Here is a 14897-nt window from a genome sequence, read left to right as displayed (position 1 = left end):
ACTGTGTACTGTATAGCATTTTACCATATAGCCTGTAACGATTTTTTCATCATAAAGCGAATACAGTATGTATATGGTGTGGGGGTGTGGGTTTGTACGTATGCAATACATTGTATTGTTATAATACTATGTTGAATGCATTCCCTGGGTACACACTTATGTTTATGTAGGTGATTTTGTCCTTATCTTTGCAGGTGACAACGTTGTCTCAGGCAACGCAGGATTGAAAGACCAGGTACTTGCTTTAAAGTGGGTTCATGAGCATATTGCAGGTAATGCACATATAATACTTATCATGTTTGTATAGAATCGTTGTTAAATATCGTCGAGATATAGTGGCCTGGGCTTAGTAAACATCCTTATAACTAAACATACAGTTTTGTTTACAATAATGATCATTTCCTGATGAGGACATAATTCAGGTCGAAATATTGAACACGAGCGGCGTGCATTTCGATACTTGGAGTATGTATTATACAGTACTATCTTATAATGATCTGCTACCTTTATAAATGACAAATTATTTCAAAATGTTTTGCAAACACCTTATTATAAATATTGATTGACTTGTCGGTCATATTTTGTGGGCTTCATATTTACATCATAAATGTGCATAGTCATTTCTAACGGCAGTGGGTGGGCTAATGATGGTAAATCAGTTTTCACCCAATAGGTTAATTTAATTTATATATGAATCTATTCATATATATCATTATGACTTTGTAATCCATATCGCTGGTTGTATAATTGTGATTACCTATTTATTGGTATTATTAGGCCATATTATTTTTTTTAAAATTAATATTAGGCCTATATTTCAGATTTTGGCGGGGACCCAGAGAGTGTGACAATATTCGGCGAAAGCGCTGGAGGAATGTCGGTAACATATCACGTGATCTCTCCAATGAGTAGAGGTCTTTTCAATGGTGCCATCATGCAGGTACACTTGTGACTAAACATCTAGAAACAGGTTAAATTAATGTGGATATAGAGTCGTATTCGTTACGAAATTATAGAGGAAAGGTTTATTCATTTTTTTTAGAATTAATGTTTTGTTTTATAAACTTATCACCATAAAAGTACATCAGTGACAGAAATTAGCCAACAGGTGACAAACACCTCTGCAACCGCTTGCTTCATATAATTTAATACAAAAAAGGAAATATATAAATATATAATGCTTAAACTTAAAAATGAACAAACACCAATATAATACAATTTGAAAAAGTGTTGATAAACTTCGAGAAATTACGATGAAGATTGTGTAGTTGATGGACAATAAATCGATTATTAATCAATGAAGTAAACAATCAACCAGTCAATAATTTAATCAAGAAATCAACTAACCAACCAAGTGAGTCATTACTCAATTTTAAATATAGCAGCAACAACAATAATAAGCAGGAACAACACAACGGTTATTGCCAATATTTGTGAGAAGATTAAGCAAGAGGTACGGCCAATTTTGATTTAAATACAGTAACTCATCCATTAGAAAGTGTTTCGTGTTGTTGATTACATGAAATTAATAACTGTAAATAAGACTTCTCAGTTTTTATTTTCAAGACAATTCTTGTAAAATTGGCCCGACATTCTGTGATGTTAATCAGACATAACTTACATTTGATAGAGCGGTACTATCGTTGGCGGCGTGCAGCTTGGACCAGAAACTAGACGTTTGCAACGTAAAAGGGCCCTTGCACTTGGAAAAACTTTTGGTTGCGAAAAGACCAATACAAGCGAACTAGTTGAATGCCTTCAAGCCGTCGATTTCGAAACGTTACTCGCAAACTATACAAATGTACGTATGTTATCATTTTTATAGAATAATATTTATTTATTGTAAATCTACAGAATTATGTTTTTGATGATTATATATTTTTTACTTTTTTTATGTTGCTAATCTATTACTGGAAATCGATTTTGTGATGAAATTACAATTAAGTATACAGAAAAAATGTTCACATAGTAGGCTACAATTGCTATTGATCAAAACATATCCAACCTTAAGCCATATGTAGTAAAATTGTCCTATAATTACTTTACATTAAATACTATTTCTGTTGAATATAGACAAATGTTGAAACCGGAGAGCACCCAATGACGAACCCGTTCTCTCCGAATAGTGATGGAGAATTCCTTAGTGACAGGGCCGATAGTCTATTTGAAAATCCGGCGAATATCATTGAAGCAAATGTTATGCTAGGCGAACTCGAAGACGAGGGAAATGTAGTTTTGCCTATGGTATTCCCTTCATACGTCGATGAAGCACCAATCGTAAACCAGACAGATTTTGATATGGTTGTTGATATTATGACTATTAAAGTGTTACCAACCGAGCTCTCACGGAAGACAACAAAACTGTTTTACCTTACTGATGATCATATAACCGACCCAACTGCAGATCGTAAGGAATGTATAAATCAACTGATTGGTGATATTTGGTTCACTTGTCCAAATACAAGAGCAGCAAAATATTTAGTTTCTGCCGGAAATGATGTCTACACCTACCACTGGACGCAAGTTCCATCGAAGTCTTTGTGGAAAGTAACGTGGTTAGGGGCGACACATGCAGAAGATTTGTCGTACGTTTTCGGCTCACACTTCAACGAGCACATGACGCAGCTTTATGGGGGATTTACCACAGAAGATATCATGTTGACCAAAAACATTATAACGTATTGGACCAATTTTGCAAAGACTGGGTTGGTATTTTTTTAAACATTTATAGAGGGTTACTCTTTCAGCATATCTCAGAGGGTCGGCTGATATTCAGGGCTCTCTTAAATATATGAAATAATGGGATGCTTTTAGCGAAGGCTCTTTCTGATGCTTAGAGAGGAGTTGTTTTTAGTTGTGAGAAAAGTCCCACTGTTACAGGAATTGAACCCAGGACGCTGGGATTAGAAGGCAAGCATCTTAACCACTAAGCTATTCAATTTTGGGAGTCAAAGAAAGGTCAGGGTCACACATATTCGACCTTTTTTTTTCTTGAAACTCGGGCATAAAAAGAAAATAATGGGACTCTCCTGTCTCACTAATAGACGCCCTGTGTGTATTATTCGGTATTCATCTCATTTTTGTCTAGTTGAAGTTGATTTGTACAGTTAGCTCTCATATCCCCGAAAGGGGTCGCTACAGAAATAGGTAATTAACGCAGAGGTCGGAGCTACAGTATGCACTCTATGGAGTGGTTGTATTCTAGTTATCCTTTTCTGTGAATACTTACTTTGTCAATGATAAAATTATTGAATTTCAGGAATCCAAACTCCGCGGGTAACAACTCTACATCGCTTGATTTTGCGGAATGGCCGAAGTACACATTATCTGATCAATCTTACAAGGAAATAAAAACTGGAATGCCTAACGGTAAAAATATTAAACCACAAGTTTGTGAATACTTCAATGAAATTTTACCTAGGCTAATTGCTATGGAAGGTAGGTTTGTTTGTCAAATACACAATCTACATAAAATATTTATAGGCGTGCGTATTGCGTGCGTATTGCGTGGCGAAATGTAAAGGAAGCAGTTGCGTCGTAAATTGTGAACAACCTTTGTACACGAATATCGAGGTCGAGGTTGTAACGTATTCATGTTTTATTGTAAAATTTACCTACAATTATCAAAGTGTGGAAGTAATTACCAACCAAGACGTTCAGGAAAACGCGCATGCCCCACAGGATCACCCATTTACCTCCTACGTTTATGGGGTGCCACACAGTGGGAACTTCACAATATCTAAGAAGCGGGCTTAGATGAACCATTGTAACAGGGTCGAGTTTCTGTATTTTCTGCATGGAAACTGAGGACAGCTTTCGAAGTATGAACTGAAAAGATTGCACATGCAATACTTTTGATCGTGTAAACTATGGCTACTGTAAATAGAATTATTTGTATAATAGTGTTTGTACTACTGAATGCTTAAATTTGTATATTATGGTTGTTATGACGTGTTGAAATACCAAAACTTAAAAATTAAATTTCTCCGATATGACCTGCTGTCTAATAGAGCGTCCGGTCTCAGTCGTTTTGTGTATTGTTAATCTGAAATATATTTTTTATTTTATTGGAAAACACTTAATATAAATATGCATATGTGTTTTTTAACAGAAAAACTTAAAGATATGGAAACTGAAGAACGTGGACATTGCACCAAAGAATCCTGCGATGGAAGCCCGTAGTATTATCCCTCTTCCTGGTATGCTACAATCAAATCTATCCATAACAATGTACAGTACAGTTAATATTTTTTGTTTTCTTACGTAGATGTGATATATACACCTGTACTTCTGGTGAATGTTTAATAATAGACTAATTGCGTTGGCAACGCTGCTGGACCTACTTCTGTTTATGGCTAGTTTATTGCTGTTAGTGTTCGATGTTATTTCTATATTTAATTTTTTTTTTTTTTTTGTAGTTAATACAGTACCTTAAAAATTAAATTAAATTAATTTTTTTTTCACAGATTGAAACGGAACAGTAAAGCAGATACGGGACAAGAAATCTCTTTTAAAGCATTTACATTAGACACAATAACGACACAACAAAGGACACGATAACAATGCACTCAGTGTTGCAGAATATAAACGACGCGATGATATGTCGTTCTCGTGTCTAGTGCATATGTAGCTTATTGAGGTCTTGTCAGACTTCATGTTTTCAATATTTTTGAATAATGTGATGTATCAATTAGCTAGACCGACACTTCGCCCGTGATTTAACATCCCTGACAAGCAATGATTAGTCACACACTAGATTAAAATATAACTAAAATCTGATTAAAGGTATTGGTACCAACATTGGGAACAGGATATCTGTATCTGTGGAATCAGTCTACGTTAAGCAGCTAATGTGAGCCTTTCACATCATAAGATACTGGTAAGTGTTATTCAGGAAATGATATGTTGGGTTCACGGACTTTCCACTGTGTTGCCAGGGACAAAAGTAACATAACAAACTTATATCAAGTTTTTAGTCTCCTACTATCTTCCAGCTGCTTGAGACGTAATTATGTATATCGATCCGCAGTTTGTCTCAGTTTTAAATGGCTGTATGACATTAATAATTCCCAAACAAAGCTCCGGAACTATAGACTGTAATTTTTTTTTAAAACAGCATGTAAGTCTGAAAACTATTTCCTACTTTTCAATAGAAGCCATTCGTACTATATATTTTAACTTAAAGGGATTATTCAGTACCAAAAAAGGTAGGTAAGGGAGATTTGGAGAGTTCTAACCACTGCGTTATAGAACCAGATCAGTGTTTTTATTTTCAAATGTGATTAATAGTATTATTAATTTTTTGAAACCATTTTAATGTATTTTTGTATATTTTTATGTCATTGATTGCGTGCTCTCCAAAGGGAGGTTAATAAATTTTGAATTTCAATTTTAATAAACATAGTAGGCCTATAATTACGAGATTATAACACTCTATTTCAGTCGAGAGAAAAGTCAGTCCTTTTGCTGTGACAAAAATTAAACCCAGTGGCAACTACGTACCTATTGTTGTTTATCCAGGGTACAAAGGTATAATCGCACAGGCCTATGTATCACTGATCGATATGTCAATTATTTTTTTGCAAGATACCGTATGAAATTCAGTGGTGCCAGGGATGGATTCAGTAAAGAGGGGGGGACGCCCCCACCCCCGTTTTGCCACTAAATTTTAAAATTTCAATGCATAATAATGTTATGTGCTACTCACTTATCTATTCAGAAACTGCTGTGTCCCCCCGCCCCACGTTTGAAAAATTCTGGATCCGCCCCTGGGGTGCAGCCATTGGTGGAAAGAACAGTGCATCATTTGTGCTGGCATAATTTTAGCAAATTTAGCATCATTTTGTCCTAAGAAGTAAAATGTCTCAAACTGGTCTACCAAAATAGAATTTGCCATAATTGAAACCCAGCAAAATTGGATATCAGGTTAATTAAAATTATTGCATTCAAATATCCTTGCTCTTCTGAGTATCTATTATTTGGCCTACCCCATCACATTGGCCGGAGGCGGGAAAGCGCATTTCCGGGCATCTATAAAATAAAAACATTCCAGTGGAGGGCTACTGATCCCCTCCAAATTACTCTACCACATCATCAAGTCTTCAAGTGTTCTTTTTTTTCTTTTGGCCAAGGCCTTCGTCCTGCACCTCGACTAGAACCTTTTAACTCTCTGTCAAGTATGTGCCTGAAAACTTGTGAAATAAACTGTATAAATGGGTAGAGGGAATGTATGATGTTACGCCATGAAACAAGTGTTATTAAAAGTTTGTGATTAAAAAAATATTGAGAAATGTGTTGATGCTTTACTTTGACTATGATTGTACTATATTATAATATAGGAGTGTCATCTGTCATTTAGAGGTACTGTTTCTTCAAATTTTCGCTCCTCACCATAGTGAGATGAATGAGAGTCACCAATGCTCCCCACCTCACTATACTTCTCAAAAAAGATCTTTGCCCTTGCTCTAGCCACATTTACGATGGGCGTATTTTGATGCCATTAGTCCTTCTATCACTTAACTAGAACACACCTATCTGTTGAAAATATTAATAAAATTACAGTGGAAACCCTAGACCTTAGTCTGTAGTAGTCATACTATTATGAGGATGTGTTCTTTGATTTCAGTTGATCTATAGCCTAAATTTAACTAAATTGTATCAATAATTCGCAATGCAAATACAATATATTTATGATGGAGTAGGCCAATGAATATAATTAAAACATTAAAAGTTGTATATTGTTTCATAGTCCAGTGTTATGACAGATTTATACTGCCATAATCATACATTTTCTTCAGCCCCACAATGGTTGGGGCTGGTGTGGATCGTCCATCTGTGAAAAAATCCCTCCTGAATCTGCCACTGGATTTGAATCCTATATGAAATTGTTTATTGTAATTGTAGCACACACAAGTTACGGTAGCTTATCGAAACCCATTTTAATAATCAAGGGAAAATGTTCATTTATATTTTTATTTTGAGTAAAACGCTGAGTAATCAATGACGTAATCAGTGGTGGTACCAGTGGAGTCCGAGTGGCTACAGCACCCCACCCCCACCCCCTGTAAAGTGGATCTTCTTCGGGGAGGGAAAAAATCCTTTTTACAGGGTGTGAGACATTGTCAGTTCCCTGCTCAGGGGAGTTCCCCAGGCCCCATGTGAGTGTTCTGGAATGCCACTAACTCCCAACTTTATTCCGTCGGAAAAATCAGCTTTCCCCACCCTCCCGACCTCCATGGTGTACCTAGGAACCTTGAAATGGGAATGGGAAGTGGGGGTGAAGGTAAATTGGGACTTGATGATTAGGTAGGAGCGCCACAGGGGTGCGCCAGCGGGGGAAGGGTGCCAGGGCTCCCCTGTCAGAGAAGGGGGAATTGAAATTTTAAAACTTTTTAAAGCATAAGTAATTTAGCATAATTTCCCATCAGTCCTAGTATAATTTGATTTGCATCGCTGGTCACATGTATCCTTTGCTATTATGCATTCTGTTTGCAATGGCGGGTATTAGAATTGTAGGCCTATTGCTAGGCCTAGATCTCTTTATTGTCTGCGTGTCCGACTCGACTGTTTGGCAGAGAAAGATGGGCCCCAACCTATGGTCCAAGCTAAGTTTGGTAAGGTTCTTGGTAAATCAGTTACCATCGGACCCGACGATTACTTGAAAGAGGCAAAGACCGTGGATGCCTACCTTAGTATTCCGTACGCTGAGCCACCCGTTGCTTCTCTTCGCTTCATGTCGCCGGTGGCGAAATCATGGGGTGTGAATACTGTATTCGAAGCTACCGGTCCGCAGACTTGCTGCTTTCAACCGGGACTGGATATCTTACCAATCTATGAAGAGATGAGCGAAGATTGCCTCCATTTGGATGTGTACACACCAAATCCAAGGGTGAAATCGTTTTATTGAATTCTAGAAGAAAAGAGTGTGCCAGAGACATTTTGTCGTCGATGATTCCAAAGTACCCGACGGAAAGGACGATTTCCTCCACGGGAGAATAAGTGGGTGGGACCGGCCAGAGACTCAAATTCAGTGTCGTAACTAGAATTTGGGGTGGGGCGGGGGCGATGGTCAGGGGTCTTTAGCTCGCAAAATAAGGTGATTTTTATCTGCTTGAGCGTGATTTTCTCCCGGAAACTCCGACAATTGATGGATTTGAATAAGCTTAGCTCTCCCAAATGGGGTCAAGGCTGGTGGGTCCGGGCATAGGCATGCACAAACATAACATCATTCAACGCCACTACTCAGCTCCCCTTCAAGAAAGCCGAACCTCATTCTCATTCCGGAAACACGCTCCTCCGGATGCAAGTGCGATGTAGGCTAACATTATTATTATGGTTGAAATATTAGGCCTATACAAATAAATCCGTGGTCTTAACATTTCAGTATAGAGATAAGCAATATTGTTTAGACTTATAGGTACGGCCTGTAGAATTTTCCACAGTAATAATGTCGTCACCAGTGTGATTTTAAAAAAATACAACACATTGTGCATATGAATACATTTAAAATATCATCACAGTGTTTATTTATTTGTTATATTACCGTAAATATTATCATTTAATATTGTTAGCCTATTATTATTAAATATAGCCAGTTAATGCTCCCGTGATGGTCTTCATACACGGCGGTGGGTTTGTGTACGGTATTGGAACATCCACTAACATGTCGCAAGTACCAATGGCAGCCATCGGTGACGTCATAGTAGTTAATATTAATTACCGGTTGAACGTCTTCGGTTTTTTCTCTACAGGTGGGTTTTTTTTACAGTGATTTATCACTCGTCCGTAATGTTAAGGTGGAGCACTAATCACCATGAAAATCTGTCGAGTAAGCGTGGTACTGGCTAAAATATCCACTGTATTAATTTCATTCATCTCAACAGCAAGCGTACAGTATGACTCGCCAAATACATAGTAAAACCATTCTTTACAAAATAAGTCTTAATTTCAAGTTTAGAAGTTGCATTATTTTTAGTCTTGAGAAATAATCCTAGTAGCCCTACATGCTTTGAACCCAGGTCATCTACCAGTGCCACCGAGCTAAAGCTCCGCTAGGGGTTATTATAACCTATGGTATTTTGAGGTTTATCTTGTACTTTTTTTCTCCTGGAAGTTTTTTTTTCACCATGTCGTTGATGAGATGCGTACTGTATGCATATCCGATCAATAGTTGCTAAATCAGGGAAATAACATTAGTTCGCTGCGGTATGTTAATATTATGGCGTTCCGTAACATTAAAATAACGACAAATAACTACAAGTTACTTGAATCATACTTTAATCAGCATGGTCTGCAAAACAACAACATCATACACCGATCCGTCGGCTTCAACAATGGACCTCGAGCCACCCGCTCAAAGCCTTTTTATTCCAGCAGATTTATTCAACAGGTGAATCAAATAATCACGCATAATAAATTGATCTCCCAGCTCCACCACATTAACGATATTAAAACGGTATCCATTCGTTATTTTTCACTAGATGTATCAGTATGACAACGCGTACATGTACATGTGTTTTTTTGGGTTTTTTTTAATAACAGGTGATGACGTTGTTCCCGGCAACATGGGGTTCAAAGATCAAGTACTAGCCCTGCAATGGGTTCACAATAACATAGCCGGTGAGTGAGATTGCATTATCGACATCAGGACAATTAGCAATATACGGTATTGTAAATTAAATGAAATTACGGTTTTATAATTGTTGTCGTAAAACGTCTGTAAAACCAAAACAATTCGTAGTTTGAACGGCGCATGCCTGCATCAAGGTCAATCGAAATAAACAAACATACACACAGCAGGTTTGACGTTCGATACGGACATGAATAGTTGAAACCACGAATTGGCTTATTAATTTTATTTGCGTCTAATTTATGGCTTATAAATTAGTAATGTTGAGAGGGTTTTTATAGATTTTACCACAGGCGAGAGTCCCGGGAATGCTCGAAAAAGCGCTGCAGCGCTTATAACATTTTTGGAAGCTTTACAGTGCGGCGCTTATTCGAGAGCGACGCTTAAAAAACAAATATTGGCGTGGCGCTTTACATGCTCGTTCCCATGTTACATATTCCACGTATTCCAAGTTGTAAGCCTATCATAGGATTTACGTCATCGTAAATAAACGTTTATAAGGAAATGCTTGTGTCTTCGCTGTGTTATTTATTTATTTTAGCACTGTATACTTTGTATTTAAAACCCGTGTTTTAAGACACACAGGGCAATAATATACTTTTAATTAGGCGCCGCGGAGCTTATGAAAACAAAATCCTGTTTGGTGCGGCGCTTATCCGAGAGCACGGCTTATTCAAGCATTTAAGATGTCTGTGATTTTCCGAAATTCACGTAAAACAGTGACACAGAAAAATTTTATCAAAGCAAATATGACATTTCAAAAATCGATTTAAGAATTCAATGATAACTATTGGTAGGCCTATGTTATATTATTAAATTAGTGATAGGCCTATATATCACAATCTGTTTATTTCAAACTCCAGAATTTGGTGGGGATCCAGAAATGATTACGATCTATGGTGAAAGTGCCGGATCCATATCGGTTACATACCATATTGTATCTCCGATGAGTAAAGGCCTGTTTCATCGCGCCATTATGCAGGTTCGAAGATTTGTTTATTTACACCCCACCTTCTCATGTCATCAGAGTAAGAACTATGACCCCCTTCTGTGTGCTCAGCTACAATCCAAATCTTCTCAAACTCCCCGATTTCAACTTTCTATACTGTATGTATGTATTTTGTAAAATATTCCATATCTCGGATTATTTTTCACTCACAACTACAGCCATGAAATAATTCTGACATTTACATATCGGCCATAAAACCAATTATTTTCAGCACAATCTTAGGTTTACAGGCCCAATATTACTTTTTTAGAGTACTAAATTAAATTTAACATACCCCTCCTCGTTTCTTTTTTTTTTCCATTCAGAAGATAGGCCTACTAAGGGGTCCACAAAAACATCTAATCGAGCCCTGATATAATTACTTGATTTCTTAATAAAACTGAAAACGACGCAATGCTCCCTATCATTTGTGTTCGCTTCTATTACTGTTCTTCGAATTCCCACAGAGTGGGACACAAGTTCCACATTTTCATGGTGAATTGAACTCAATGGATTTACAACGTTCGAGGGCGTTTTCGTTTGGTAGAACTCTGGGATGTAACCAGAAAAATACCAAAGAACTAGTTGAATGTCTTCAAACCGTCGACCGAGAAACGCTACTTGCTAATTACTCAGTTAATGTGAGTAGTCTAATTATTATTGTACAGCACTTTTAATGGTCTACCTCCATTTTTATGTGAAATGAAAACTTATTGACAGATAAATGTTAAATTCTGAGAACTCTCAACAGCAAAATGGCATTAAAGAGTGGATAACGGCAACAATGAATATGCTTATACACATGATAGGCCTAGTATATTGCTGAACAATGAGAGATAAACTCTTTTGCAGTAATGTAAAATACTGTGTCAAACTGGTGTATAGTCGTCATTATTTAAATGTGTCATTTCAACGATTTTATGGTTCTACCAGGGAACAGTTAAATTTCACTGTTCCCTGGTTCTACAAATTAGACAACACGTTAATGCATCAAATAATGAAATTATTATTAAATCAATATCCTTTCACATAATTTTGGTCATGTGAGTAATTTGTAGCAACTAAATTACAGAATTGCAATGAAATGCTATTATAGCAGATACACTATAAACCTAAATTTTGAGAAGTTGAGAAGTTTCGAAAATCGAATGTAATTAGGAAACAACAATACGTCGCGAGATCAATAATGACTACAGTAGGCCTACACTGTTACGAATTGAGTTTGATTTAGGAAAATATCATAGGGGTGATATTATGCCCTACCTAACTTTTGTCGTACGGAATACTCAGTACGTTCCCAAATAATGTACTAGCGAAAAAAAAAGTGATTCGGGTGGGAATCAAACCCACGACCTCCAGATAACTAGAATGGCGCCATAACCACTAGACTACCGAACTTGTGCTTAGTGACTAGTGTTGAATCCGATCACTAAGTAGTAGCCAGGGACGGATCCAGAGATTTCCAAAGGGGGGGGGGGTGAAAGTTGGGCGCGAAGGGGGGGGGGGGTGAAAGTTGGGCCGACGAGACAACACCATCCTAAGGGGTCCGGGGACATGTCCCCTCAAAATTTAGATTTAGACGCCCGAAAATAACATCTGAGGCATTCTGGGCTATCATTTTTTTCTTTCTCTTTCTTTTCTTTTTTTTTCAAAAGCCCCCCCCCCCTAAATCCGCCCCTAGTACCGGGTACTGCAAATGCTATTTCGATGTGAGCTTGCGTACCGAATACTCAGTACGTTCCCAAATACTAGCGAATCGGGAATCGAACCCACGGTCCCTCCATATAAATAGAATCATGGCGCCAGATTAGTTATCTGGAGGTCATGGGTTCGATTCCCATTTGCAAATGTATTTGGGAATATACTGAGTAATCGGTACGATACGTTAGGAAGGCAAAACATCGCTCCTAGTACACTCGTCAACAATAGGGTACTATTTTATTTGTCATCTGAATAGGGAATGGTAATGAATTTATGTGACTATATTGATATCTTCTTGTTTACTCTTGCTAAATAGACAGCGATTGAGAATGAAGAGAATCCGCTTACAAACGTGTTTATCCCTAACGCTGATGGTGAGTTCATGCCAGATGATACAAGCGTTCTGTTCGACACCCTGGGCGCAATTAACGATGTGGACGTCCTGCTAGGCACAGTTGCCGATGAAGGCACCATTTTCATCAAAATGTTAAACCAAGGCGAAACATTCAATCGTACTGATTTCGACATGTTTGTCAGTGTAATGTTGTATATGCAACTTAGAACCGAGGTCACAAAGAAGACTGCCAGTATATTGTATCTCTCTGATGAGCAAATATCACATCCAGAGTCCGACCATAGGCACAGCGCTAGTCAAATGATGGGCGATTTGGTCTTTGTTTGTCCAGCGGAGAAGACGGCGCAACAACTCGCCGCGGCGGGGAAAAACGTGTTTTTGTACCAGATGACTCACGTACCTTCACGGTCCTTCTGGAATATGACGGGGCTTGGAGCCGCACATGGCGACGATTTAATATATGTGTTGGGGATGCACTACAATGAAGACCTTACTTTTATGTATGGACAGCTGCCCGACGAAGAAATTCGATTGACCAAAGCCATGATAACTTATTGGTCCAATTTTGCCAAAACAGGGTAAGCTGTTTTCTTGTAATCTCAACATTATAATATTACATTTTGATACTTAAATGCTTTGATAATTTAAGATATTAATTAAAATATTTACATTTACATTTAAATAAATACTAGTTCTGAAAAACAATGACTTTCACTGACACCAAATTGTGTTTCATGCCAATCCATGTGAATTAAATAATAGTAGTACAACGTTATCTAAATAATAGCGTAATTGTATTGTTGTTGGTTATTTCTATTTTCCGAATTAAAAATAACTTTAAATATTTTTTGGTCTGTCGTCAACAGAGATCCAAATAATTCTGGCGGGAAAAATGACTTCATCTCGGCCTATCCTCAATGGCCAAAGTTTTCTCATTCTGAGCACAGCTATAAAAAGATTTCAACGACCATGCGCAATGACAATAACTTAAAGACAAAAGAGTGTAGATTCTTTAATGACATTTTCCCACAAATTGTAAAAATGGAAGGTGAGTTGTTATTTTGCACACATTGTTACAAATTGTTAAGGTTATCATTCTGTATAATATTGATTCATCCTGAATGAGGCCATCCTAAATATAGATAATGTATCGGCAACAAAGACAATAACAGGATGAATATTATAGAATTTATATATTATCTTACAAAAATGCATGCAGGCTCACTCTAACTCAGCAGGCAAAGGAGTTGGATTTTCATTTATTGTTAATTCTTTATGTTTTTGACAGAAAAGTTAAACAAGTTTGAGTCAGAAGAAAGGCATGAAAAGATAAAATACACATGTCAGTCAGATTCATGTGACGGGGAAAATCCATAGGCGACGTCATCAAGCGGTAAGCCTATGAGCTAATCCAGGGATTTTAAGACAAGGGGAACCAATTTCTCATAAGCAAAGTGAGGGGCTCTATGTGGAAGGATCCATAGATGCCCTGAAATGTACTCTTGTATTCTAAGAGGTCTGTTAATGAATAAATCGTTTTACGAATTGTGTGTTTTTGTGTGATATTTTATTACATTACAGTACTATTGAACAACATAAACGAACAGGGAAAATAATATGTTAGAGAGGATGGCTCGGGATCCATAACCACAAAATATGCTTCATGATGTCCAGAAATGCGCTTTTCTGAAATATGAGACGCCTGTTAATTATAATTTAAATTTCTACCTTAAGTTTTTCTGTGTAACGTTATAAATGCTCCGATAGTGTTCAAAAGTAACTATGGTAGCGATCTCCAAGCAATGGATTTCGACAAAATGAAATTCGATTAATTTCGCCTTTAGCAAACAAGAATTTTAGATTTTTGAGTCTCCAGTTTAACATTCGTCAAAGTGAATCGGATTATTGGTGTGTTAATCTGGTACACTGGAGTACGGGGTGCCACCAACTACATTTTGATACCCAGCACTCGGGGGGAAAATATTCTGTAAAACCTAATGTGTATACATCTATGTTTGAAGTAAGTCAGTTGTTCAGAGATATAATGATATAATTCGTTATTTATATTTTGTATTCCATTTTGACTTGTTGTTATTTAAATAATAACACAACAGTGGCAAAACTAGGGGAAAGCGTCCGTCCCTCCTCTTTGAATATGCACACCTAGCCTCAAGATGTTATAGCTGTTTCGAATAATAATAATTCTTTTTTCGAATGCTTGTTAT

General features: G+C 37.2%; 1 protein-coding gene across 1 annotated transcript in view; it reads left to right on the top strand.

Annotated features, from left to right (window-relative positions):
- Positions 1-14221, top strand: part of LOC117124450 — a gene marked incomplete in the record, with an annotated part of 19209 nt that extends 4988 nt beyond the window's left edge. Inside the window, 14 exon segments of the mRNA XM_033270682.1 lie at positions 195-272; positions 822-940; positions 1631-1801; positions 2074-2705; positions 3260-3438; positions 4112-4178; positions 7516-7888; positions 8591-8750; positions 9541-9618; positions 10492-10610; positions 11084-11257; positions 12634-13250; positions 13539-13720; positions 13961-14221. Of these exon segments, the coding sequence (XP_033126573.1) occupies positions 195-272; positions 822-940; positions 1631-1801; positions 2074-2705; positions 3260-3438; positions 4112-4178; positions 7516-7888; positions 8591-8750; positions 9541-9618; positions 10492-10610; positions 11084-11257; positions 12634-13250; positions 13539-13720; positions 13961-14049 (3038 nt within the window).
- Between the last annotated feature and the right edge of the window lie 676 nt (positions 14222-14897).

Source organism: Anneissia japonica, unplaced genomic scaffold, assembly GCF_011630105.1.
Source record: "Anneissia japonica isolate Jap-2015-1 unplaced genomic scaffold, ASM1163010v1 scaffold665_len1252844_cov201, whole genome shotgun sequence".
Taxonomy (NCBI): Eukaryota; Metazoa; Echinodermata; class Crinoidea; order Comatulida; family Comatulidae; genus Anneissia; species Anneissia japonica.
The sequence above is the reverse complement of the archived record's forward strand: the minus strand, read 5'-3'. Positions and strand labels throughout refer to the sequence as shown.